This window comes from Aphanomyces invadans, assembly GCF_000520115.1.
Source record: "Aphanomyces invadans strain NJM9701 unplaced genomic scaffold supercont1.3, whole genome shotgun sequence".
In the NCBI taxonomy this organism is placed as follows: Eukaryota; Oomycota; class Saprolegniomycetes; order Saprolegniales; family Verrucalvaceae; genus Aphanomyces; species Aphanomyces invadans.
Window position 1 is genome coordinate 1903758 of NW_008580148.1, and position 26286 is coordinate 1930043.

General features: G+C 55.0%; 11 protein-coding genes across 13 annotated transcripts; 5 read left to right on the forward strand and 6 right to left on the reverse strand.

Moving 5' to 3' along the window:
- Nucleotides 1-53: 53 nt before the first annotated feature.
- H310_02257 lies at nt 54-2649 on the reverse strand. 2 transcript variants are annotated; one of them, XM_008865704.1, is made up of 5 exons: nt 2008-2649; nt 1722-1954; nt 1455-1672; nt 1271-1402; nt 54-1220 (listed from the first exon to the last, which is right to left on the reverse strand). In XM_008865704.1, the coding sequence occupies exons 1-5, from the start codon at nt 2287-2289 to the stop codon at nt 559-561; spliced, it is 1527 nt and encodes a 508-aa protein (XP_008863926.1). In that variant the 5' UTR covers nt 2290-2649; the 3' UTR covers nt 54-558. The 2 variants fall into 2 exon arrangements, with proteins under 2 accessions (XP_008863926.1, XP_008863927.1); XM_008865705.1 differs by lacking the exon at nt 2008-2649 and having other exon boundaries at nt 1722-1983.
- A 299-nt stretch (nt 2650-2948) lies between these two features.
- H310_02258 (AGC protein kinase) lies at nt 2949-7212 on the forward strand (the record flags this gene model as incomplete). The annotated part of the gene is made up of 14 exons (XM_008865706.1): nt 2949-3303; nt 3361-3575; nt 3690-3884; nt 3950-4111; nt 4165-4407; nt 4456-4854; nt 4920-5427; nt 5619-5863; nt 5917-6333; nt 6385-6464; nt 6520-6605; nt 6673-6803; nt 6847-7032; nt 7093-7212. The coding sequence occupies 14 exons, from the start codon at nt 2949-2951 to the stop codon at nt 7210-7212; spliced, it is 3342 nt and encodes a 1113-aa protein (XP_008863928.1).
- On the reverse strand, nt 7191-7749 carry H310_02259 (hypothetical protein). Its single transcript, XM_008865707.1, has one exon. It carries the CDS (start codon nt 7736-7738, stop codon nt 7337-7339), a length of 402 nt encoding a protein of 133 aa, XP_008863929.1. The 5' UTR covers nt 7739-7749; the 3' UTR covers nt 7191-7336.
- A 365-nt stretch (nt 7750-8114) lies between these two features.
- Nucleotides 8115-8697, reverse strand: H310_02260 (hypothetical protein). The gene has a single exon (XM_008865708.1). It carries the CDS (start codon nt 8676-8678, stop codon nt 8277-8279), a length of 402 nt encoding a protein of 133 aa, XP_008863930.1. The 5' UTR covers nt 8679-8697; the 3' UTR covers nt 8115-8276.
- A 308-nt stretch (nt 8698-9005) lies between these two features.
- On the reverse strand, nt 9006-14625 carry H310_02261 (hypothetical protein). The gene is made up of 8 exons (XM_008865709.1): nt 14528-14625; nt 12111-14454; nt 11688-12054; nt 11451-11636; nt 10846-11385; nt 10523-10785; nt 9658-10469; nt 9006-9594 (listed from the first exon to the last, which is right to left on the reverse strand). Exons 1-8 carry the CDS (start codon nt 14577-14579, stop codon nt 9026-9028), a joined length of 5133 nt encoding a protein of 1710 aa, XP_008863931.1. The 5' UTR covers nt 14580-14625; the 3' UTR covers nt 9006-9025.
- A 515-nt stretch (nt 14626-15140) lies between these two features.
- On the reverse strand, nt 15141-17888 carry H310_02262 (hypothetical protein). The gene is made up of 5 exons (XM_008865710.1): nt 17016-17888; nt 16518-16958; nt 16286-16462; nt 16033-16209; nt 15141-15984 (listed from the first exon to the last, which is right to left on the reverse strand). The coding sequence occupies exons 1-5, from the start codon at nt 17874-17876 to the stop codon at nt 15355-15357; spliced, it is 2286 nt and encodes a 761-aa protein (XP_008863932.1). The 5' UTR covers nt 17877-17888; the 3' UTR covers nt 15141-15354.
- Nucleotides 17889-18949: 1061 nt separating this feature from the next.
- On the forward strand, nt 18950-20883 carry H310_02263. Of its 2 annotated transcripts, XM_008865711.1 has the most exons (5): nt 18950-19308; nt 19358-19536; nt 19589-19753; nt 19810-19948; nt 19996-20883. In XM_008865711.1, the coding sequence occupies exons 1-5, from the start codon at nt 19003-19005 to the stop codon at nt 20776-20778; spliced, it is 1572 nt and encodes a 523-aa protein (XP_008863933.1). In that variant the 5' UTR covers nt 18950-19002; the 3' UTR covers nt 20779-20883. The 2 variants fall into 2 exon arrangements, with proteins under 2 accessions (XP_008863933.1, XP_008863934.1); XM_008865712.1 differs by having other exon boundaries at nt 19358-19753; nt 19996-20833.
- Nucleotides 20884-21017: 134 nt separating this feature from the next.
- Nucleotides 21018-21705, forward strand: H310_02264 (hypothetical protein). The gene is made up of 2 exons (XM_008865713.1): nt 21018-21136; nt 21186-21705. The coding sequence occupies exons 1-2, from the start codon at nt 21097-21099 to the stop codon at nt 21644-21646; spliced, it is 501 nt and encodes a 166-aa protein (XP_008863935.1). The 5' UTR covers nt 21018-21096; the 3' UTR covers nt 21647-21705.
- A 179-nt stretch (nt 21706-21884) lies between these two features.
- On the forward strand, nt 21885-23302 carry H310_02265 (hypothetical protein). Its single transcript, XM_008865714.1, has 5 exons — nt 21885-21975; nt 22031-22117; nt 22162-22287; nt 22349-22499; nt 22550-23302. The coding sequence occupies exons 1-5, from the start codon at nt 21901-21903 to the stop codon at nt 23194-23196; spliced, it is 1086 nt and encodes a 361-aa protein (XP_008863936.1). The 5' UTR covers nt 21885-21900; the 3' UTR covers nt 23197-23302.
- Nucleotides 23303-23513: 211 nt separating this feature from the next.
- On the forward strand, nt 23514-24489 carry H310_02266 (hypothetical protein; the record flags this gene model as incomplete). The annotated part of the gene is made up of 2 exons (XM_008865715.1): nt 23514-24084; nt 24135-24489. 2 exons carry the CDS (start codon nt 23514-23516, stop codon nt 24473-24475), a joined length of 912 nt encoding a protein of 303 aa, XP_008863937.1. The 3' UTR covers nt 24476-24489.
- On the reverse strand, nt 24435-26163 carry H310_02267 (hypothetical protein). The gene is made up of 5 exons (XM_008865716.1): nt 25483-26163; nt 25361-25422; nt 25169-25305; nt 24906-25104; nt 24435-24852 (listed from the first exon to the last, which is right to left on the reverse strand). The coding sequence occupies exons 1-5, from the start codon at nt 26142-26144 to the stop codon at nt 24671-24673; spliced, it is 1242 nt and encodes a 413-aa protein (XP_008863938.1). The 5' UTR covers nt 26145-26163; the 3' UTR covers nt 24435-24670.
- Nucleotides 26164-26286: the final 123 nt, after the last annotated feature.

Here is a 26286-nt window from a genome sequence, read left to right on the forward strand (position 1 = left end):
ATTTTGCAGGTACCTTACAATGAGATTAACTCATTTCTAAGACCGTACTTGAACAAGATCATTTTCTATACAGCTGTCATCTTTACTTTGTTTTCCAAAGAAGACGTTACCAAAAATTTTGAGGATCGGACGCGACCCCCTTCGTGGACTCGGGATGTCGTCGCACGTGCTGAGGAAGCAAGTCCGGGCCGTCGCTGTTGAGGAACGTCCGCTGTGGTTAATTCCAAGACAGTGTGAGCGGAGGTGGGTGGTATGAGAAGTTATTGGTCTGTCACTGATTTACGTGTGTTCGATGCCATTGCTGCCCACATCCATGCGACTCCATGCGGCTGGAATCCGTCGTGGCACGGTGGCGTGCGCGCAAGCCAACAATCTCTGGACGTGTCGAAGTAAGACGTTGCTGTGCGTGTTCGAACGCCAGGTCGGCGTGGAGGGGGCACGAGTTGGTCGTACGTGTGGTTGGTGATAGCCATCGAGTTGAGACGTTGGGATGGAGCATGGACAGTTCTAGTGAAGGCAAATCCAAGTGGAAACAAAACCAAGTGGATGGGGGCATATCTAGAACGACGAGTTCGTCGCCGCCGCGACTGGGCTCTTGACGGTGTCGGCAGACGTGAGCGCTTCGACTTCTTCGGCGACGGCAATTGCCTCGGTGTCGCGTGCAATGCGGTGGGCAATCGCTGCCCAGTCGTACAAGCCAAACAACGCAATACCGGTGAACATGAACTTGGCGGCTTCGCCGACGACACTACCCCACCAAAGACCAGCCAACCCGAGCGCTTCCGATATGCCCAAGTAATATGAAACAGGCAGCAAAATCCCCCACGATCCGACTCCAGACACGATAACCAGTGTCATGGCAAGGGACATGGCTTCCAGCACTGACGAGAGCATGACATGGAGCCCCGAGATGCTCGCGGCGATACAAAACACGGGCAGGACCGTGTCCAAAATGTCATGTAGCGCCGGGTCTTGCGTAAAGACGCCGACGAGAGGCCGTCGACCCACCAGCAACACCACGACCACGACAACTGTCGCAATCGAACCCAACGCAAACCCGACAAACGTGACTTGCTTGGCTTTCGATGGATCGTTTGCTCCCATTGCATGCGACGCACGGACTTGAATCGGCGTGCTGAATCCGAGGTAGACGCCGTACGCGAGCCCCCACACGTTGAACAGGATGCTGTTGGCCGCCAAATTGACGCTCCCGAGTTGGGCTAACCACCGCAACGGTGTGCACGAGATCGCTAACGTCGCTGCCACTTACCTGCGACGACTGTGACAACGTTGTAGATCCATTCGTCCATCGCCAGGTACACAAAGAGCGAGCTCGTGAGCGTCACAAACTGCTTGAGGCGCACCTGGTCCAGACACTGCCACGACCACCCGGTCCACGTTTCTGCAAAGAAGCGCCATCATCATCGCACACGTTTCCGAGCGAGGGCACATACTCTCATGATGGCGCTGCACGACAAACGCGTACACGAATAACGCGAGCGGTTGCATCGTTGCGCAAAAGAAACTCGCGAGTGGCGACCCGACAAAGCCCAACCCGTTCCAGCCCAAACACCCGTAGATAAACACGTAGTTGGATACGATGTAGAGCCCGACCGTGGCAAAATCCACGACCGCAATCGGCGCCACGATCTGCTGGGATCGAAGGTACGACCTACAGCGGCCGTGAGCCCACGCACAGCTACTGAATTACATGCACGTACCGCAGAGAAACGTAGAGCGCATTTGGCCACACGCTCAAGGCCGAGTACGATGCAAACGTCTGCGCCAGCGACACGAGATCGGGGTCATCATGAACGATGTACTGAAGAACCAGGTACGCGTACAAGTGGGCAATCATCAGAGGAATCGACGCCGCGCTCAGGACGACAACGCCCGTTTGAAGCCACGTCCCCACGAGCTCAAAGTTGCGCGCGCCGTACGCTTGTCCACACAGCTACCGTGACATGTGACAAGACATACGAGCAGATTGCAGAGGGGATGCCATACCGTGCTGAGAGAAGTGGACGACGCCCATGTGACGATTCGAAGGGCGCCGATGACCGACTGCGCCAACGCGCTCGCGGCTAACTCCCGTGTCCCCAACTGCCCCAAGAACGCCGTCGAGATCGTAAACACGGACATCCGACAGAACGACGCGAGAGAAATCTTCCACGCCATGGCCCAAATCACGCTGGCTTCCTCTCGGACCGACCTCCATGCGTACAGGCCGTCGGGTCGACCCTTCCCAAGAAGCGCCTCCCATTCCATCGCAATCGCCGATGGATCCATATGATTGGTTCAGGCAGAAACTGGACCCATCCAAGCGACACCAACGGTCGGGTCTCCGCCACCGCGTGCGGTACTAATGCTCACCCGATTTCCTCTGCTCCATGCTAGTGTGTCCAGGCATGCGATCGACAGAGGGCGAGGTTGCGGCGCCGCTTGGCTAGGTGCGCGGAGGTGGCACGTTACAGTACGCACGTTGTTCGTCACGGTTCACCCCCGACATCACCTCCATCCCCCGAGGTCTGTCACACCGTCGCAACACTGAACAGCGCTCGCTCGCTTCGTTGCCTCTGCTGTACTCTGACCCTGCCTGCTCCTCTTCCATCCACTTCTTGCTCGTGTGTGCCATGGCCCTTGTGTGGCAAGTCCCGTCTGGTGGCAATCTCGTCATGTCGTCGCTCGATTTTGACACCCCACATACAGGCTCGATGCAAGATTTTAAAAACGTTTGAAACGTATCGGGTTTGGCGAATTTGCGTGACAGCATCGGGTGGCGATGCGTTTTAAATGCGTTTTAAATCTCTGGCAGGTTTGCTGTTTATAGTTTGCCAGATGAATAAAAAACCACCCAAGCGTTACTCATCCTTCACGGTTTGTGCAGTGCATCATCGTCGAAGCAAGCGGCAGTATCAGCTAGGCCGCGCGACTTCTCCAGCGACTTCATGGGGAATTGCTGCTCGAACACCGCCGTGGTGACCCGCCATTCGGAGGCTCTACCCCCCCGTCCCCAGCATCCGACGACAGCATCCGTCCCCACCACTGCCGTGTCGACTTCCGGCAACTCCCCGTCGTCTGTCCTCTTATCGCCGACAGACGAGGTGACCAAAGAGCACACTCCGCCGACTCCCACGCTTACCGAGTCGGAGCAACAACAGCAACAACGCAACAGGAAATCCCCTCTAACCGAGCAAGAGTTGAATCAACGCACGTCTGCCTCGCATGAACCAGAGTCATTCGTCAGCGGCGACTACAAGATCTCGTACGCCTACGTCTCCCTGCGTGGGTATTACCCCGACTGTACGAGTGCATTCTGCCATCCCCCCTTGACTTTCTCTTATGTTCGCGCCATTCTAGCAATCAACAAGCCCAACCAAGATGCGTACGTGTGCAAGCCGACATTCCACAATGAATGCTCGTTCTTTGGTGTATTCGACGGACACGGAACCACAGGGGACAAATGCGCGCAGTACGCTCGCGATGTCGTCCCGACGTTGCTGCAGCAGCATTTAACAAAGAATATCGAGACGACGGAGGCCCTCACCCGAGCGCACGTCGACGCCAATACCATGGTACAGTCTACCTCGGCAACATGACCTGTCCCCAATTCCTCCCTTGAAAATTCCATCGTCGTGCTTGCTTTGCCATCGTCGATCTGTTGATGATTTGTTCACTCGTTGGAGTAGATGCATTCGGCCCCGTTCGACGACTCGATGAGCGGGACGACCGCCATCTCGGTCTTGTTCCAGACGAACGAAATCCACATTTCGAACGTCGGCGATTCCCGCGCCATTATTGCGCAAGAAATCGCGTCGGCGGACGGAACCCCCCCTCAACTGGTCGCAAAAGCGTTGTCGATTGACCAAACACCGTTTCGCAAGGTATGCATCGCACCTGACAACGTCGATCGTGATCATGTGGCTGAGCAAGTTTGGTTGTTGCGCAGGATGAACGGGACCGCGTCAAGAAAACTGGCGCACGCATCTTGACCGTCGACCAGCTCGAGGGATACGAGCCGATCCACGAGAACTGGGGACTCACACTCGGCGACGAAATCGACGAGTCCGGAGACCCGCCTCGTATTTGGCACCCCTACGGGGACTACCCGGTAGGCCGGCGTGGGCGATGGCAACGGAATGGAGGGTAGTCATGGTGCTGTAGGGCACAGCCTTCACGCGCAGCCTTGGCGACCACGTATCGGAGGAACTCGGGGTGTTTGCCGAGCCAGAGATCATTACAAAGACACTGAACGCACACGACAAGTTTATCGTGATAGCGTCGGACGGCGTGTTTGAGTTCTTGACGAGCCAGGCGGTGGTGAACATCGTGAAAGAGTACAAGAGCCCTCTCGACGCATGCCACACAGTCGTGATGGAGTCGTTCTCTCGATGGCTCGACTTTGAAGTGCGGGTTCCACTGCAACAAACTTCCTCATCTGACGCTTGTCCGCAGGAACGCACCGACGACATCACGTGCATCATTTTGTTCGTCGAGCCCGTGGCCAAGCAAGTGCCCGTTCGCTCGTCCAAATTGCACGGACGCAATAGCATCATCGCAGGACAAGACGTCCTCCTCGCCATGCAAGACTGCTTGCGCCCAGTGCGCGGTCTCGATTTGAACAAGAACTGGCGATCTCGGGACACTATCATCGGTGGATTCGACACTGCCCGCATGTCGATGGCGAGTGAAGAGTTGTTTTCCCCGGCCCACCAAGGCAGTCATGGCCTCCTCTCGCCCATCGCCGACTACGACGTCAAAATGCACGCCGTCCCGAAATCCCCCGAAGACCTTGCTCGCCTCGAGCGCATGGTCCAACACAACTTTTTGTTTGCGCACTTGACCGCTGACAAGGTATATCGTTTCGGCAGCTTGTTCTGGATCGAGTTGTTGAAGTGCCCGGTGAACGTTGTTGTTAGTTGAACGACGTGCTGTCCGTGATGAAGCGCCAAGTTGTCGCAGACGGCGACGTTGTGATCCGCCAGCACGATGACGGCGACCGATTCTTCTTGGTCGACTCTGGCCGGTTCGACGTTCGGGTCCGCAGGACCCCGGTCGAGCCGGAAGCGGCACCATCCACGGGGGATTCGTTGGAAGCCATGTACGGCCCTGTTGTCCACACGTATGTGGGGTCGGAGGGGTCGCACCCGACCTTTGGTGAACTTGCGCTCATGTACTCCAAACCTCGCGCCGCGACTGTGATTGCCACCGGCAGCGGCACGCTGTGGACGATCGATCGCATGGCGTTTCGTTCGATTCTCGTGCGCCGCCCGATGCGCCATATCATCCAGCGCCTGCGGAATGTGTCACCGTTTCGCGCGCTCACGATCGCGCAGCTAAACCTCGTGGCCGAGCACATGCAGCAAGCGACATTTACCTCAGTAAGGAACACCCAAACTCTCCATCACTGGCCAGAAAATGGACTTGGTCCTTCCTCTCTCTCGCGTCGAGTGTTTGCGAGCGTGGCTCGTCACGGTGGCTTCGACGTGGCGTAGGGCACCAAAGTGTTTGAAGCCGGCGCTTCGACTGCAACGGCCCAGCTGTGCTTGGTCCTTCAAGGCCGCGTGTCGATCCTGCACCCCCTCGCCGCCGACGCGACGTCGATCCACGCGCACGAGTGCTTTGGCGACTTTGTGCTCGCCGACACTCCCACGTGGTACTCGTCTTTGGCCTTTTCAACCGTATCCACATACTGTCGTCATGTAGTCCATACTCGGCCGTGGCAGAAGAAGACACGGAATGCCTATGCATATCGCGTGAAGCCTTCGAAGCAACTCTGGGAACGCTATCGGTCATTGTCGAGCAGAACAAAGTTCGACGGGCGCGAAAGAGTATCACGACACTGGCTAAACAGTCGGCACCGGTAGGCAGCCGCGTTCGTTGCGATGGCTTCGTTTGATGTGCGGGTCATGGTAGCTGCGCGGGTTGGTCGTGGTGGCGCACACGCCGTCACCGGCACTGGAAGGACTGGTTGACATCGGGCAGGTCACAGTCGGCCCGACTATCTGGCAAGATCTGGTCGCGACGTGCCGGTTGGCGAAATACAACAACAAGTGGGTCACGCTGAGGTCCATCACCAAGCAGACCGTGGTCGAGTCGCACCTCAAGCACCAATTGCTTGGTGAACAAGATATGTATGTTGCCCTTGGCCGCGTCCAAGCGGGCCTCGCGCCTCTCTATGGCGTTACGCAGACAGCCCACGACCTTCATGCGGTCTTCGACGTGGCGTACGTGGGGGTCCTCGACGAAGTTGCCACATTTCCCCTGTCGTCCGAGGCCGCGATTCGATTCTACGCGGCCCACCTTGTCGTGGCTCTTCAGTTGCTGCATGCGGTATGAAACCCCTTGAACTGACTGGCGACCGTCCCACGGCCACGGAGTTAGGACGGCATCTTGACACGATCGCTGGATCCTACGCACTTGATGGTCACCCGCGAAGGCGACGTTGCTATCTTTGGCTTAAAGTCAGTCCACAAGGCACGTCGGTGGCATGTCGACTCATGTGTATCCGTGTTCTAGTTTGTCCAAGTACGTTGGCGCGGGCCGAACATTTACCATTTGCGGCAATCCGGAATACTTGGCGCCCGAACAAATCAATGGCCAGGGTGTGTGTGTTTCCGTGCCTCGACAGCTCATCGTGGCCACAACGCACTGATACGAGTTTGCATGTAGGCCAATCCCTCGTGACCGACTACTGGAGCCTCGGCATCTTGTTGTACGAAATGCTCGTCGGCACCACGCCGTTCGAGAAACACAACCAAGATGAACTCGCCATGTTCAACGGGATCGTGGCCTTTTCTCCCGTACGTCCGTTTTTGAATCCCACCACTCGACGTCTGGTCGTAGGACTCGCTCGAGTTTCCTCCGACGTCATCTCCGGCCCTCCAGTCCCTGATCAAGATGCTCTTGGACCCGACGCCAGCGACTCGATTCGGCGCCGACGATTGCTTGTTAAAGTCCTTCAGCGACTGTGCTGTTCCCAAGCATTCGTTCTTCAACGGCTTGCAGTGGGACCAACTCCAAGAGACAAAGGTAGGCCTACACCGCGATGGATTTGGATCACCTAGCGCGTGATGGGATCGTCAAATGTAGGCGCCGCTTCTCGCCATCGCAACCGCCAAGTTCGAGCAACTGGTCACGGCGCTCAAGCCCCAACCGCTCGACTTGGGTGTGCCGTACACGGGTGACGCCAAGTGGATGCAAGAGTTTTAGATTTACCCGTCGACCCCCAGCAAATTTCAATAGATGTAACCAAGGGTCCTGAATGTGAGAGACCATGTATTTTTCTCCATTCGTCGTGGGTTCGCTACATAAGTCTTCATAACAACAAGCGCCATCAAGCCATCAGCGGCGGGTAGTCGTGGCGCTCGTCCTTGACAAACATGCCGTACAAAATGCTGAGCACACCCACGACCATGATCACAATCGTCGAGTACAAGCCGTAATCGTTGTCCAAATGGAGCGTGAAGAACCCGAGAAAGATCGCAAACAGTCCGCTTCCAACAAAGCTGTCCAAGAGCCCAAACCACTTGAGCGGCTGCTTCATGCCAAACCCCGCCGTCATCAACAGCACCAACGACAGCGCAATTTGAAACACTCGCAACGACACGCGCGCCACGCTGTTCTGATACGAGTCATGGTACTTGTCGCCCACGAACGCCCACACGGCGGCAATTGTGCACAGCAGGCCCGCCACGGCCATGCCGATTTGATGCATCTTCACAACAGCTCTTCCCATCACGTCGTCCGAGTTTTTAACAATGACCGTGTTGAAGATACCTTGGATAACTCCGTTACGATACCGGATACGATATCCGGATTGGCAATGTCAACTGTGGCTTGAAGTTGCGCTAACGGTGGATCCGAGTCTGCGTCCGAGACGAGATGCGAGCACGGAGCCACCGCCCCAGAGAAATGGTGAGGGGAACGGCGGTGAGGAAGGTGCGCGGCCAGTCATTATCTCCCCGAGATAATGTGGTAATGTTGCCAGGTCTGGTATTGTTTTTTGGCAGTCCATGGTATGTGTGCACGCGAGTGTTTGGGTGTGGCGTCGCTCCAGCGAGAGCGTTGCTGGGCACGTTCATTGTGAATGCCTTTCCCCGCGAAGGAGTTGAGCTGGACATGGTACTCAATGTTAATATGTATCGTCATCAAGGACGCAATCGTATCCATTTCGCCACGAAAAACAAGAGGAACATGCCGATTCAAGCGGCCAAAGATCCAAAGACGTGGTTCCATGAATTATTACGGCCACCTCCCCTTCTAAAGACGCAGGTTTAGGCAAGGAGAGGAGGATAGTCGTGGCTTTCGTCCTTGACGATCAAGCCGTAGCAAACGCTGAGAAATCCCACGACGAGGATCGTGATGGTGGAATAGAGCCCAAAGTCGTTGCCGAGGCTCAGGGTGAAGAACCCGAGGAAAATCGCGTACAAGCCACTTCCGACGTAGCTCTCCAACAGTCCAAACCACTTGAGCGGTCGCTTGAGACCCAAACCGGTCGTGGCAAGCAGAACGAGAGACAACGCAATCTGGAACACCCTCAGCGAGATCCGCGCGACGCTGCCTTGAAACGAGCCACCATACGAATCATTGACAAAGCTCCACACGGCGGCGATTGTGCAAAGGAGGCCGCTCACAGCCATGCTGAACTGGTGCACCTTCACGACGCTAGTCACCATGGAATTGGCCGAACGACGATATATCCAAAATGATCGGCAGACATACTTCCAACAGAGGAAAGTATCCGGATAACGTATCCAAACTCTCGACGAGGCCAAATTTATCACAGAAATCGATAAAATATACACATTTATTTGACTGAAAACAATGAGTACGTTAAAACACACCAATTTCATGATGGCGACTGTGATGCCATCGACTTGATGGAGCCCGACAGTTGATGCTGGTGCGGGTAGCTGGCAAGTACGCTCGCCCACTTGAGGAGCACGCTGCAAGTCAATGTGACACGACGAGGTAGCTCGACTTGTACGTTCAAGGAAGACAGATTTGGGTATCAGAACTCTGTTCAATGGGACACGATGCGCTGCTGCTTTTCGTACAAATCCCGCGCGGTTTTTGTCCGTGCAACAAACGCCATAAGGTCTTCTGTCGGCGACGACGTCGGAGCAACTTGCTCGGCCTCGAATCGAGCGGCCAGAGCGGTCGTTCGCTGGTCTTTCACGACGGCATCAATCATAGTCATGGGCAACACTGCGGTGGCGACGTCGTTCTCCATACTAAACTTGGCCTCGTGAGTTGGCAGGAGTTCCTCCGTCAGCATCAAACACAGACGCATGACCTTCTTCTCCAGAATGTCCACGGGCGGAAACTCGAGACTCGTTTGTCGCGCCCATGCAAATTTGTCGGCGTCCGTCGGGAACATGGATGGGTTGAGCGCCGGGAGTTGGGTCGCGCCATCCCCAGTGAGAAACACGCGAACGACGTGGTCAAAGACTGCGTCGACATGCAGAGCCTTGTGTTTGTGCAGCTCCAGGAACGACCCCACGCCATGCGTGAGCATCGCTTCCAACAGCGCGGCGTCGTGAATCCAGGGGCACCACCACACAGGCATGCGTTCAGTCAGGACGACATCTCCTACACAAAACCACACCACTCGTGAGGCGTACAACGATGGAGTCAACAAGAGGAAGCACCAACCTGAACGCAAGACCGAGTCCAGTTCGTCCCGTTCGTGCTGGAGCAAGTACGACACGGTGCGGTAGATTTGTGTGCGTCGGAGGAGCAAAAACGCCATTTGCTTGGCTTTCGCACCGTGCAACGACGCCGCTTGATACGGATCGACAAACTGGATCTCGTTGGGTCTGGCCACGGCCGACGAGTCCTTGAGGATTAGTTCCTTGCACTTGGCCAACACGCGGTCATACACGTATCGTTGGGCCCGGAGCGCCGACTTGTGGATGTGCGAAGCCGACACGAGCAAGTACCAGCTCCACTGGCTAGCGCTGTCGACAACAAGTGGCGCGCCTCGGACGCTCAAGACGTAGCAGATGCTCTGTCGTTCGGCGGTGCTCCATTCTTTGATCGCTTTCGTCGTGCCTTCTTCGCGAATGGCGTGCCAGACTTTGGCGTTGGCGAGCGCCACGGCGTGTCGCATGAGGTCGAGGTGGAGGAACTGCCACGTGATGGCTTCCTGGCGACGTTGGGCGGCGAGTTTCTGCGATTGGTCCAGCGTGTTGATCTTTTGCATGTCCGACATTGACTTTTCCTTCTTCTCTTGCTGTTTCTGGCGCTGGACGTCTTCAATTGAGAGCAGCCAAATGAGCAACCGGTTCATTTGTTGAACTTCGGGCTGGGGAAACTTGTCTTCTGCAACGTCGCTTCCTTCGCCATTGTGCTCGGCCTCGCGCTGGTGAAAGCACAGCCGCGGGTCGCTTATGATCTGGGCACACCGGCCATAGCCATGCAAAAACACGCCGATGCACAAACTCTTGTCCGCCACTGAATCCCACCTACCATCCCCCACAACGTTACAAATTGAACAGAGATAACACGAGCAACACACCACGGCGTCAAGTTCGACCATTGCGGCCGATCCGATCCAATTGCAAAGTCCAGCCGGTTGAGCACGTTGTCCATGCCTAGAAACTCGACCCGCGCGTCCAAGTCGACCAAGCCATGCGGTGGCTCGTCTTCGCGCTCCTTCTCCAGCGCCGCGCACGATGCGACCAACTTGACCTGCAGCCGACTTAGAATGTCCAGTCGACTCAGGACGCGACGAGCGCCGCCTTGCTTGAGTTTGAGCACAAATTCGTCTTCTTGAAGGACCTACGCGGAAATACGTCGATGGCTCTTCGTACGACACAAGTCTCAATTGCACCCACATACCAGTGGAATTGTCTTGGTGGCGTGATCTGTCCACGCTTCCGCCTCGGTCAAGTACTCATGCTTGACGTGCGTCGCCGCCAAGATCGCACTTTGAACAAATGGCGCGTCCGTCGGCTGCACTCCTGCGCAGCATAACCCGCACAAGAGCACGAACGCCCGCGCAAACATCTCCACTTCTTCCACGGTGCGGCTTCCACCACTCTGGCTGCGAATGATCTCCCATCGACCAAAGCCAAAATGCATCAACGCGCGTTGCAGTCGGTCGCGGCCATTGACGGTCCACTCCCGCGACACTTCGAGTTTCGGTGGTTTGTCCAAGTCCTTGCCGTCCTTGTCCTTCTTGGTCATCGAGTCCTTGTCGTCGTCATCGTCGTCGTCTGACATGACCTCCTTCGTCCCAAATCGAGCCACACGCGTCCGCTTGCGCTGCGAACTCAGGACGAGTGACGCCGACTCGTCCAGAACGTCTGGTTCCGCGAGCCCGACCGCTTTTTTCCAAAAGTCAGGGTCGTCGATATCAACGTCGTCGGACGTGGCAGCCTGGGCATCGTAGTCGCATCAGCCATCGTATTCATGGTAAGATCGTATGTGGCATGCAGGCTTACCGAGACAAAACTGGCCTTTGAAAACGACCCACGCGCCTGCGACTCGTACTCAACGATTTGGGAGCTTCGTTGGAGCAGCGTGTCAATGTCGGCGGCACAAAACTGCTCGGACGCTTCGTCGTCGTCTCGAAAGACGTCGTATGCACCGCGCTTGAGCAATTCGTCGATTTCCTGCGCCTCTTGTGCCTACAACCAATCGTCATTAGTGGCAAATTTCAAAGAACGTGGACGAAATACCTTGGACTTGACCATCGCTTTTGCATTTTTGCTCTCCTTATCTTGTTCTTGCCGCATGTGCGTCAACACGGCGCGATCGAGGCCGAGTTTGAGACTGGCCTTGTGAAACATGTGCATTTCGTACGTCTTGCGTGTGATCAAGCGGTAGATCTTGACCGAGTGGGTCTGTCCGATGCGATGCGCTCGCGCTTGAGCTTGGAGATCGTTCTGCGGGTTCCAGTCCGAGTCGTAGATGATAACGGTGTCCGCCGCTGTCAAGTTGAGCCCCAACCCGCCCGCCTTGGTACTCAGCATCATGATAAAGCGCTGGTATTCTGGCTTGACGAATCGATCCACTGCTGCTTGGCGCTCGTTGCCTCGAATATTTCTATCGAAAATCAAGCGAATTTGAGCTTGGGGCAGTTGGAGACGTGTTGGATGTACCCGTCTAGGCGTTCGTACAAGTAGCCCATGCCACGAATGTAGTCCTCGAGGAGGTCCAGCACACGAACCATTTGGCTAAAGATGAGGACCTTGTGGCCGCCTTCTTTCAGCTTTGGCAGGAGCTTGTCCAACAGGACCATTTTCCCGCAACACTTGACGAGCATGTCAAAGCGGTCAGCGTCGGTCGTGGCGCCTTCGCAGATCGCTTCCTCCACGCCGTTGTTCAAATACGGATGGTTGCAGCACTTGCGCAGTTCCATCATGACGTTCATGAGGTTCGGGATGTTGTTGCTGCCTTGGCCCCGCATGAGGAATGCCGTATTGCGTTCGTAGATGGCGCGATACCATTGCTTTTGGACCGCCGTAAGTTCGACTTCAATGATCGTTTCTTCCTTAGGTGGCAACGACTTCTCCACGTCCTCCTTGACACGGCGGAGCAGGTACGGCTTGAGCAGTTTGTGTAGGTCGGCGACTTGGCCCGCATCTTGGAGAGAGCCAAACTGACCAAGAAACGTTGTCAGGGACGGAAATGCCGCGGGGTCGAGGAAATTGAGCAGCGCCCACAGTTCTTCTGTTTTGTTCTGAAGCGGCGTTCCCGTCAAGAGCACACAGTACGCGCGCCGCAGGCTTCGCATCTGCTCGACGAGGCGACTGCTTTGGTTTTTTAGTCGGTGCGCTTCGTCCACGACAAGGCATTGCCACTGGATCTTGCTCAGCAGCGCAATGTCCTTGATTGCAATCTCGTACGTCGTGACGAGTATGTGAAATTTGAATCCTTTCTTCTTGTCGACCTTGCCGTTCATCAAGTGGTAAAACTCAAAGCGCTGGATAATTTCGCGCGCCTCGGACGACCCGTGGTATACGACGCAGTCCATGTCTGTCCACGTCTCGCACTCGCTTTGCCACTGAGCAATCAGCGAGAGCGGCGCGACCACAAGAAATGGGCCTGGGAGGTGCTGCACCACGCGCAAGTCGTCGAGAAATGCAAGGGTTTGAATCGTTTTGCCGAGCCCCATTTCGTCGGCCAGGATGCTCGGCCGACTGTTGTACCAGTTCCACCGGAGCCAGTTGAGGCCTTCTAGCTGATACGCGCGAAGCGTAAACGTTTTATCTTCGCCAAACACGGGCGACTTTTCGAGCTTCTTGTACTCGCGGAGCGACGGTCGCGCCAATGGATCGAGCGGTGCTTTCGGGTCGTCCGCCGGTACCGTCGACCGCTTTCGGTACTTCTTGACCGCGTCATCGTCGACAATGTCACACGCGCGCTCCCAGCTGCACTCGGCATACGACAACACGCGCCACTTGATATAGTACCGCCATCCGTCGTCGACTTGGTCCGTGGGTGGCTCGCGCCGCATGTCGAGGATGCGATGGATCTCAAGGTACTCCGGGTTGAAGTACTCCACTTCGTCTTCCGTGTCCAGCGCGCGGGGTACACCATTCGACGAGACGTGCGCCTTTTCCAAGTACCGCTTGATCTTGTGCTTGTTGTTCGGGTCGATCTGCAGCAGCGTCGCCTCCGACTCCCACGTGGCATGGATGTAAGAGTAGCCCTTCCACTTGATCAAGTACACAAACGCCGACGCGAGTGTGGCGCCAACTGTTGCTGGATCGGCCGGTTTGTGCCCCATGATCTTTTCAATCGTCATGACGACCGCCGCGCCGTCGTTTACATTCGTGGACGGAAGTGCGACATCGGCCGTCGTCCCGGCCACAACAGGTGAGTCCACGGATGATACGCCCACGACCGGTGGCGGGTTGAACTCGGACTCGGACCCCCCGTCTGAGACATCGTCTTCGTCCGACCCGGGCACGTGATACGCCTTCTTTGTACTCGAGTCGCTGCGATGGCTGCGCCGGGCTTCCTTGTGTTTCTTCTCCTTCTTCTCGCGCTTCTTCTTTTTCTTGCCGTCCGTGTCGTTGCCATCGTTATCACGCGACGACGAAGACGTCTTTTTGTGCTTGTGCTTTTTGCGTGGTTCGTCGCACGAAATGCATGTTATGCTCGAAGGATCGTTCTTGTGCGCACACATCTTGCATTTCCATCGATACACGCCGCCGTCCTTGTCCTCCTTGTCGTCCCGCTTTCGTTTCTTGTCCTTTTTGCTGCTTCCTGTCGATGCACTACCTTTTTGGTCGCGGGCTTTCATGGCAATCTTGTTCGCACGTTTCGTGTTGACCGCTTTCATCTTCGTGTAGTCGTCGGTGGGCAATTCACACATGGGACAGATGTAGCTGTCGATCGCTTCGAGCTCGTCTTCCGTCAGGAGTAATCCGCAGCATGCAGGGTGCACCCATCCATTGCAACCACCCGTGTTGCGGATGCATTCGATCATGATTCCCGCTACTCATCCAGCATGAGTCGAAAGTCGTCCACAACACGAACGCCGTCTCCATGGGCGCTCCGATCCACGTACCTCCATCCGTGTTCTGACATACGCAGTACGGCACCGGCGCCACATCCGCCATCTCTCTTCCAAATCCACGATTGAATTGTTCCGGGCCATATAATATAAAACCATCTCGGATGCAGAACCCGCCTCCAGCCCATTCTAATTCCCATACAAAAATTATTGCCCAGTGAAGATGGAAACCTTGGGGCCAGGAACGGCATTTCCGGATAATATCCGGAGACGAGGGAATCGATTTTTGCCAATCCAAGACACGATTTTGGATTCCAATCATCTGGTTGGTGGATAAATATGTTTTAAGCCAATCCGATGATAGGACGACATGGAAATCGCCCGGACCATCACAACTTGACGGGCATGGAACACCACGAGAGCATGCAATCCTTACAAATTGGATGGCAATGGCGACAGGAACGTGGTTCGATGTAGCGTCCTACTTGCCAGGGTGGCCAACTTGATGAACGAGGACAAGCAACGGCAGCTCTTACGTTGAGCTCTGTCTTGGTCCAACCTCGCCCAGAGGACTTATGTAGTGGCACAGCGATGAGATGGTTCCCTACGGCAGCGTGCCGCACGTCCCAGCATCGCGTCCACTTGGTGACGCCGCCCACCTCCGCATCGTTTCCATTGATCAAGGGTGATCGAGTTGTACAACGACAATGTTGCGTCGTGACAGAATCCCGTGACACGCAGCGGATGCAGGACTGAGTCACAAGGTCTGTGTACGACGCCGCAAGTGACAAAGTCTTCTGTCCGACGCCGTTGGCAATTAGTGTCCATTTACGCTACTTTGGAGACATCCCGGCCGGAAACGGCGTCACGTTTGTGTTTCTCTATGCAGAACTCTTCGAGAAGGTAGCCGCCGCCAGCACGCCAACTAGAGCGACAAGGACGCCGATGAGAAGGAGGCGTTGGGTTTCTAGCGACTTGACGACAGCTTGGGAGTCCTGTGTGTCCTTGGCACTCTTGCGGAGCTGGGCAATCACGTCCGCTAGTTTGCCATTTTCCTTGCGCAGGCGCGCAGCTTCGTCTTTGTCGCCCTTCGTCGCGGCCTTCAAGTCGGCTTGGGCTTGCTTCAACGCGCCTTGTACGTTCACCAATTCGTTCTTGGCTTCAACGACTTGGGTCCGCAACGCAGCCGCCGACGCCTTGGCGGCCTTGAGCGCTTCGTCCTTGGCAGCAATGTTATTCGACGCCTTTTCCGTCGATCGTTGAAGTTGTGACAGGGCTGCTTCGGCCGCTTGGAAGTCTGCGACAGCCTTCTTGGCCTCGGCTTCTTTCGCACGCAAGTCGGCGGTGTGCTGCGTCGTGACGGTAGACAGGTCAGTCTGTAACTTGACGACATGCTTCTCCAGCGATGCCACCTTGAGCATCTCTGTCGTCATCATGTACTGAGTGTCCTGCAACTTGGACTCTGCCACCGTCATGCGCTTGACCGCTGCTTCCGCTGCCGCCACTTTGTCCTGTACACGCGTGGTTAAGGCCATGAGGGAACGCAAAGGGCAACGTACGGTGACGGTGGATCGGAGTTGGGTGTTTTCCAGCATCAGCTGCGCAATCGTGGCTTCATGTACGTCGTTCGTGGTCGCGTGATGCAACAGACCCGCCTTTTCCGATTCCAAAGTCTTCAACGCGCGCTTGAGGCCGTCCATTTTTTCATGGGTGCTCTCTGAGGCTTTGCTCATGTCCTTCGACGTACTCGTTAGCACTTTCATCGAAGTAATACCCTTGGCAATTCGTTAACTCCATTGGGTTGACACGTACGTTAATAGCTCGCTGGAGCTCATCGTTCTCCTTTTGAATGCGGGCGAGAGCTTCCAAATCGGCTTCCGTCTTGGTCACGTGGTGCAGCAGCGACTCCTTTTCCGCGGTCAGAGCGTCTTGAGCAGCATGCAACTTGGCCAACTTGGCTTCCAATGCCTTCGTTTCAGTCCCCGTTGTCTACATCGACAAAACACGTGAAGCAGCCATCCAACTTCACCAAGCCCAAACCCACCGAAATCAACGCCTGCAGTTCGGTGTTGTGGGCTTCCATTGCCTTCAACTTAGCCTTGGTGGCGTCGTGCGACGCCGCTTGCGACTCCAAGTGTTGCTTCTCTACTTCCCACTCGGCCTGGGCCTTCTCAAAGCGGTCCAATTCGGTCTTTTGAGCTTGCACATCTGACGCGAGAGTCTTCAATAGTCCCTGGCTTGTCGCACGTTCGGCTTCGAGACGGACGATGGAATCCTGCAACTCGGCATTTGCGGCTGTCGTTTCCGCCAGCGATGCTTGCAACTTCTCCGCTTCCGTCAGGGTCGCCTTGAGCTGGTCCATGGACGATTGGCGCTCGAGGGAATAACGGCGAGCTTCGTTGTGCATGCGGGTCTGCAGCTTCTTCTCAGCGTCCAACTCCATTTCGAACCGTACACGTTCGCGTTCCAGTTCGCGTTGAGCTTGCTGTGAAGATGCAACGTGGATGTGAATACATGCAGATGCAGATTCGATGATTGGTACCTGCAGTAGCGAGCCTTGCTCTCGGCTGTGGTTGCGAAGTGTGTCCAGTTCCGACGTCAATTGTGTGACTCGATCTTGGGTATCCGCTAGCTTGGCCTTCAACGTCGCCACCTCTTGCTGGGATTCAGCTTCTGCAGCTTTGAGAATCAAGAAACTTTGAGATTCTTTCGCCAAACTGTCTTGGGTGGCCTGCAACGCGTCATTCGCAGCGGAGAGTGCGGCGGCGTGGGCTTCCTTGGCCACTCTCAGGGATCGTTCCAGTTCGAGCTTATCCTGCACCAACTTCTTCATATCGTTTTGAAGACGTTGTTGCATGTTGTTGGAGGTGGTGATTTCAATGTCGTATTTCTGGACTTGGCGATTCAATTCCTCTTGAAGACTCGTCGCACGAGTCTGCTCCGATCCCAATTTGGCCACTGTAGCGGCCAACTCGGACTCCAACGAAGAGATTGTTTTGTCGTTGTCATTTGCAGATGCAAGTACCGTCTTTGCGGGAGTTTCGGGTGCCTCTGTGGCGACGTCGGGGGACGACACAGTTGGTTTCGAGGCGACCGGGGCCGTTTCGACACGCTTGACTTGCTCATCGGTCGGCGGCTTCACGATCACCGGCTTGGTTTCCGCATTTTCTTCTGACTTGACAGGGGTTACTGGAGCAGTGCCTTGAGAACCGACTTGTTGCCCGCCCCCTTCAACCTTCTCCTTCAACAGCCGTCGGAGCGTGACCAACTGCTTGACTTCCAAAGCGATGTCCGCCATGTTTTGCTTTTTGTCGCGCAATTCGCGGATCTTCGTGGCTGTCTTGTCGATGGCGGCATTGATTTCGTCAATCGACGCGTTGTCAAAATTCTGGGCGCGGGCCATCGTGTGTCAATTCCCAAATGCTCGATTTCAATGGAATTGAACCACTCGTATCCGGATCTTCCTCCACACAGCACAACATACAAACGTCAAGTCATTTTCCATGGAGGTTCAATGCACCCTCCCTCAGTGCTTTCATTAAAGTAAATGATGATAGAATCGAGTGTTGGGTTTGTAACGACCATTCGATTAAGTACTCCAGGAGACTTCCGTATCCGGACACCTCCCGCACTTCTGCAGGCAGAGCAGCGAACGTACTGTGTACGCACCGCCGACGGCTGGCCGCAAATGCTCGTTGCACACGCCATTCCATCACGATTAACGAATACTTGGAGTTGAGGGGGTGCTTATCACCGTGACAAGTGACTTGGCTCGTGGAGCTGAGGCACGTTGAACCTCATGAGGTCGATTACTACGTAGTAATTAGCAAGATGTAGTTTCTTTGTACCGCTACGGACAGATAGGGAATACTTTTAATTAGACATTGAATTTGACATTTTGAATTGGGAATGGAAATTGCAGTACATACTGGTATCTCGGTGCGAGGCTTCTTGGATCCGAATGCTGCAAATACACTCGATGACTTCATTCTTGTTCTGGTGCGATAAGCACATGCAATCGAGCTTTCCTGGGGGCTTCTTGAAGTAACACCTGGACACTGGACGCCCTCGAGGCAATTGAAAGTGCCCATGGATGGCCCAGGTGAATGCGCACAATTCGCACGCTTGTCGACACGCAAAAACCTCTCAAAACGAGATACCACTCTCTATAATGAATACTTCGAAGTATAATATGAATACTGAGAGTGTCTTAATGTATTATCAAAGGTATGCATGGCGCGAAGGAAAGTTGACACAACAATCATATATTATTCGACACACGACGCTATTACTTTCTACAGGTGCCCGACTTGAAATATCCGTCTATACTGACATTAATTTGACGGTTGTATTTCAAATAATTATACGGAAAATAGTGTGAATACGCTAAACTTGGTGATTGGTTGTCCAAATCTTAGTGCACCATGGCTGTCGGGGAGCTGGCATCGTCGACACAGGATGGCGTTGATCTGTTGCGGCGGGTCTTTAAGGCATGGGCCCGAGTAGCGCAAGAGAAGTTCGACCAAGAGATGAAGCGACGCAAGGCAGTTCGATTCTACTACTTTCTGCTGCTGCACAAGGTCTTTGAAGGATTGAAGCAATTTGGCCGGCAGCAGCATTCGAGACGGCAGTTGATTGAACGCGTCGCAACAAGAAAGGTCCAAGCGCGGGTTTTTTACCGATGGAGCACCTACGTTCATCAGCGCCAGCGCGAAGCCATCAAATTCCGCTTGCATTGGACGCAATGTGCCTTTCATGCGTGGCAGGGATTCCACCAACGTGCCGTCCAGCGGACTCGTTTGGTCCGAACAGCCGAGCACTTTCATCGCACTTCGGTAAACTACATACTTTGACCTTGTTCTTCTTCGTTACACCCTTGCACAGCTTCTTCGCCGGTCTTTTTCACGATGGCGGGAAGTCCTCGCGATTCGCAATCAGCGCCGCGTCCAAGCAGAAGCGGGGTTCGAACGCCATCAAGCACAGACCAGTCGAGCTCACGTGGTTCAAGCGTTTGAAAGATGGCGCTGTTTTGTCCAGCGCAGACTGGCGCAGCAACTTGTCCAGTACATCCTGCTTGTGGCGCCAAATATCGACCCTGCTCACTGTTCTGCATAGCTATCAAGCTCGAACTCATTGGCAAGTGGCCGTAACGACGCGCGTGTTTGACGCATGGGTGCAGTATGTGGGAATGCGTCGATGGGACGAAATTCTGTATCTTCGTGCAGCGAAACACCGCGCGCATGTCGTGCGAAAACACGTCCTCTCGAACTGGCGTCACAAGTTCGTCTCCCCATCATGCGCTTAGTTCTACGAGCTTCATGCCAATGCGTTCGTAGCGCGGTTGTATGCAGGACTTCACGGGCTCAAACGGTCACGGCGTTGGCGCACTGGAAGCTGTCCATGCAACGAAAGGCTTTCCACGGATGGTTACTTCGAGTTCGAGCACGCCAAGCCAAGCGGTATCATCTCCATGAGGTATAGCACCATTTGCTGCAGAAGTTCGTCCTGAGAAGATTACGGAGGCGCTGGAATGGCGGCACGCGCACTTTCTCCAAGTTGGACTTGTACACTGGGCGCAAGCAGCCTTTGCACTTCGTGAACAGCGCCTCCTTCAAGTCCAGACTCACGCAGCAACGGTCGCTGCGCGTCTATGGAGAAGAGTCGCGCGGATTTCTGCCCACTGGAGATATGTCGCCAAGCACAGAATTATTCAAGGAGGCCGGCAGAACAAAGCGGTGGCATTCCACCCGCTGCCGACGAAAGCAAGACGTGCTGAGGAAGTGATTCAACCGCTGGGGATGGCGAGCGTTGCCGTGGCGACAACGATACATCACCGCCTGCCTCCGAGGAAGCCTCTTGAACTACTCTACGACGGGGATTTTGTTCCGTCGACAACAACAAGACCGAAGGAATCGACCGCCGCCGCGATGCACGTTGGTATCGAAAAGTATGGCATGTCCATGCCAATGTCGCAAGCACCTCGAAGGTTACATGCCTCAGCAGAGTCAGAGGGTGATGACATTGAACGCGTCGTGCGCGACATGGAGAGTCGAATGCTGTATTGGCAAGAGAGGCGACAATCCTGGAAAGCTCACAAGAAACACTTGGATGCATTGCGAAAGCACCTTGCCACCAGTGCCGGGGACAGTTCGTACGATATGATGCGTCGTACGCTTGAAGTTATGGAGGAAACGCACCTCGAGCACGTGGCAGCCCTCGCGTCGTCCAAGGCCGAAATGGCATCGTTTGCACGTCAGATCGACCAGTTGCATCGGCGCCGTGGGGACGCAGTGATTCCAAACTAATAACGCCAAACCGAACTCATTCCTGGCATCTCATATTGAGCATGCTCTCCGTCCTTTAGCCGTCCATGATCTCGTCCCGTTCCATACTGATGATCTCCACGAACGATGGAAACGTTCGTTTTCTAGAAGTCTTCCCCTTTGTGGCGATATATTATCGAATATTGAGCAAATCGTCGATTTTGATTGGATCAATTGTTACGTATTTTAGCCAATTCATGGCGACAGCACGTCGACTTCCACAACACCCAACACAATCGAAATTCTTCCCTCCGGACCACAGCTACAGCCGTCGGAACCAGCGACAGACGCAAAGGAACGATGGACTACGGTCGAGAACTTTTACGTCGACAATTTACAGGTATGTGATGGTCTCGTAGACTAGTCTTACATCTCCCATGCAATGGCAGAACTGAGCCGCAATCCGCCGGAGGGAGTGAGCGTCGGCTTGGGGGACGACGAAAACCTGTTCAACTGGGAAATCATGCTCGTTGGTCCACCCGATACCTTGTACGAAGGCGCGTTCTTCAAGGCCCGGCTAGAATTTCCCAAGGATTTCCCCAACATGCCACCGAAAATGACGTTTGTGTCGGAGATGTGGCATCCCAACGTGTACCCGAACGGTGTCGTGTGCATATCTATTTTGCATCCACCTGGTGAGGACCGTATGAACGCACAAGAGTCGGCGGACGAGCGATGGCGTCCAATTTTGGGTGTGGAAGCGATTCTGGTGTCTGTGATTTCGATGTTGTCGGACCCGAACGACGACTCGCCTGCGAACATTGATGCTGCCGTCGAATGGAGGACCAACAAGGAAGCATTCAAAAAGCATTGCCGCCGCATTGTGCGCAAGTCGCAGGAAGACATTTAAGCCCGAGACGTGTAAAACAGAAATCGTTCCTCTAACGCAGCTCTCTGTCTCCTTGCCAATTCCCCCTCCACAACGCTATGCGTCGGGAGTTCTGAAACGTGGACGGTGGCTTGCTTCCTTCCTGCCCACGGCATGAGCATGGCGAAATCTTTGGCGCCACAAAAAGGTCCTACAATCAAACACCCGGATAACATTATCCGGAATTAACGAGTTCATCTCCCAAAAATCCTGCAGGACGGACAAACACTAAAAAGATGGCGACGCCATACGTGATTCCCCAGCGCTCGATCTTCTCGGAAGCAGACTTGCGCCAGTTCCTCCGATCAAGCGTATGTATGCATGTGGCAATGGTGGGACAGGTCTCTTTTGATGTTGTGGGTGTAGGCCTATGAAAACATCCTGCGCTTTGTCAAGCATCTGAACGAATCCGTCAAAGGCAAGAAACTCACGGATGATGTCCCTGTGTCCAAGGTATATATCCACACGTTGACACCGGAATTGAGAATGAAGCGTAGAATGTCGAGTCGGTGATGGCGCTGCTCTCGACGTTGAACGCGTGGATCGACGAGATTCCACCGATTGCCCAGCCAATGCGATTCGGAAACAAGGCATTCCGGATGTGGTACGACCGCTTGGTGGATGTACGATTGTCCTTGTGCCTATCTCGCCCACCCTCCCCCCACTGATCCTTTATGCCTCTAGGAATCTCCCCGTCTCCACGAAGCTATCCTAGAACCTTCCGAAGTGAAACCTGCCGCGATCGAGTTGTGCCCATACTTGATCGACAGTTTTGGTAACCGCGTGCGTATCGACTACGGCACGGGGCACGAAACCAGCTTCATCATCTGGCTCTGTACGTCATGTCGTCAGTCCTTCCCATCGCTAATGTCGGCGTTCATGCAGGCGGATTGCACAAAGTCGGGTTCCTCAGCCTGGCCGACTTTCCTGCGATTGTACTCAAAATCTTCAACGCATACTTGACCGTCATGCGACGCCTCCAAAAGGTGTACATGCTCGAGCCCGCGGGTTCCCACGGCGTGTGGGGCCTTGACGACTACCAATGCCTCCCGTTCTACTTCGGATCGTCCCAACTCGTCGGGCAGACGAACTTGGCTCCGAGCTGCGTCCATGATGACGCAATGCTGGAGCTCCATCGCGGCGAGTACCTATACCTCGATGCGGTCCGGTTCGTACGCGAAGTCAAGTCGTCGGGCTCGTTTGCCGAGACGTCGCCCATGTTGAACGACATCAGCGGTGTCCACTCGTGGGACAAGATCAACGGCGGCATGCTCAAGCTATACGAAGGCGAAGTGCTCCAGAAGTTCCCTGTTATCCAGCACTTGCTCTTTGGTTCGCTCCTTCCCTGCACGTGGAAGCCATCGCAGACCGGCGAGACGTCGTACAAGCCTGTGAGTACCCATCCAGGCACCCGTGTTCATGCTCCAAACTGGGACCTCCCCGTGAATGACGCAGCCCCGTGGACGCCCGTTGAAGCTCTCGCCAAGACCGTCACCGACACTGAGACGGAAGCAATTCCCCCCAAAGAGTAACTCGATTCGATTGTGCCTGTCAAGGCGGCCACCACCCAAACCATCCTTTGAACGAATTCCTGTCGTAACGGAGTTGTGTGTGTGTAAACCTGCGCCGGCATGTGTGCCGCTTTGGAGCTTGCGGAGAGAAAGCGCTGCAGCGCTCGTCGTCATTTCACCGCAGGCCGTGGCAGCACGCATGCATTCTGTGTAGGATGGAGGACCAAGAGGGAAGTGTTTTGATTGGCTATTAATATTTATTTTTTACAGTAATCATTGGGTGTGATTATTATCCAATGAACGATAAGAATCCCTCATGTTTAAATTCCCTTGGCATCATGAAGGAACTTCGAGGGGTGGATGGAGCTCCTTCTGGCCAACTAGTCGAGGTCACGCTGGGCAGGCGGCAATACGTCGTCAAGGTTCAAGATGCTGAGGACTTCAGGCTGACCCCATCGTCCCTTGGGAGCTCCTCGGGCGATAGATCAAAAGCCGTCTTGTGCGATAACGTAGTCATCGGATCGGTGGGGATATCGTGGACTCGTGCTGACCTCGTCCACCTCGTTCAAGATCACATGCGCACGTGCATTGCCGCCACGGATCCATGGAACCGCTTGGTAAACGTTCTCCTCGCTACACATCCCAATGCCCTTGTCACGGTGGATTACTCTGCGGCGCATTACCTCCTAGCGATCGCCGTGCCATTCGCCTCCACAAATACAACGATGCACATTCGTATGCATGCAGACATTAGAATACACGATGCATGCGTCGAGTACTCATGCAACGAAGGCAGTCTCACTGTCATTCTCGACACACCACGGGATATCCAGGATGCTCTCGACGTCGTCGAAAGGCAGAGGTTGTGCCGCATCGCGTTCTTGGACGCAATGTCCCACCAGCTACTCGGTAAGCTACTGGAACACTCGGTCGATCCCATCTCATTCATCTTCATTTAGTGCTTTCTTTCGATGCCGTCCACCACGGCTCGTTCGACTGTGCCATCGTGCACGACAAAATGGAAGTGTGCTGGATCGACGTAGTCCGCGTGACATTTGCGCCCACATGGGGTCTTCCAAGCAGCCAGGCCATTCAAGCAGCCCACCAGGCTGCAGGAATTCCATACTTATCCATTGTGCTCATCGACGCCAGTGGCGAGTACCCAATCGAAATTGCGACGGCCGAGATGAACTCATTTTACGCCATGCTCATCGCCGTCCCAGCAACGGCAGCTTCATTCAGCTCGTGGCTTCGCCGTGTCCTCATTCAACGGCACGAGCGCCATTCTCCGATTGATTGATTATGCCCACCGGCTTGCTGCTCTTTGTCGTCGAGCTACGTGCCACGGATCTGGCCTTGCGAAATGTTTGATTCCGCCCGTCGTCGTCGCGCCACCAAGGCGCTGTCCACGACCCATGCATCGAGTTGACGCTGGCTTGCACATGAATGCACCGACACGCACCTCGAGTGGTTTCGTATTATCAGTGATGAAGAGTTATTGCAACTTCCACTTGAGCATTGTGACGTCGCCAAGCCGCCGGGGGTTCCAGATCGCTTTGTACGCAAGCACGACCGTCGCAACAAAGCATACACTACCCGCGACAAGAAATACAATCCCGAGAGGCACGTTTTCGCTGCCGAACCAGGTCACTTCGCCGACCACGATAGCTTTCGCCCCTGACCCACCAACTTGAGCAGATGCATTCGACCCACGAGGACAGGAACTGTACCATCCGTGTAATAGTTGGACTGGACGGCAAACGTCAGCGTGGTTCCGGCGGGAAGGTTCCGCACGGCGACGCGGCCGTACGGCTTGCGCAGGACGTTGCCGGCCGCGAGATGGACCCACACGCGAAAGAATTCGTTTTCGACCCCCGTGCCGGGCGAGACGGTCGTCCACGCGGTGCTGTTCGTGTAGTCTGAAGTGATCTAGTCGTGCAGAGTCAAGAAGAATCGGACGAGAGCCAACTCTTAGAATCGAATCGGGACGTACGTGGGGCGGCATGGACGTTCCAGGCGGTGGGATGATGCGGCTATAGTTGGGGTTGTGCCAAATCGGAAGGAACGAGTCAAGATCAAGTGCTCGCGATGGATTGGCAAAGTTGTACGACTGAAATGTCCGGGCAATTCCTAAACTTGCCACCATCTTCTCAGCAACGTCGCTCTCGCGGAGAGGGAGACGGACCTGTGTGAACGAGGTCTGTGGGGCCGAGCTGCTGGCCCGACGGAAGCGACCCGTTGTGCAACCTAAAAGAGATCGAATGCATTCAAGGCCACGCGGGTTTGAGGAAGATGTGCCACTCGTACCAGAAAATATCGTTGAACATGGTGTTTGCCACAAGCCCACACGGGTAGTGCTGGCGCGACTTGTTGGTTCCGTAGCACAGCGTGCCGTTGCACAGGACGGAGCTTGGCGAAGTGAGGATGGGGTCGCATGCCGATGTGGTGTCCCCGACTTGCCACCCGCCCATATACTGCTGCGGAAGCTGCGACGTCATGTACCGCCGGTGGTTTTGGTAGAATGGACTGAGTTCATAGAAGACGAGGGTGTCGCCGACGATGTCGCGCTGCAGGTTGATCGTGACGAAGCACGTCTTGGTGCCAGAGAACGAATTGGCTTCGCGAGGCGTTGCCAAGTGGCACTTGTCGGCGTACGCCACTCTTCCGTCCGACTGGTTGGATTCCACCGCGGCCAACGAGTCGTACACAACTCGATACACACTAGAGTTTATCGATCGGTGGAGGACCAGCCCTCCCAGCGCGAAACACGCAATCGTGCCGACGACGAGCACCCCTACCGACCACCGCAACGTCAATATGGGGGTCCACATCGGAAGAGTCTGCTGAGTAAAGTTGGAATCGTCCGGGCGATTCTTTGCCTTGGCCGCCATGGTGCTGTCCGTTGGGATGGCGAAGGTTGCAACCTCGGGGCCCGCCGTCGCGGTCTTCGGAGGCGATGGCGCGGCCATTCCACTTGCTGCGAAATCTTTTCTGTTACGAAACGCCCATCGTGGAACCAAACAAAATTCTTTTTTTTCACATGTATGAAATGTCCATTATGCAAATATCCACAAGATGCACCTAACTACGTTTCATGCCGACGAAAGCGAT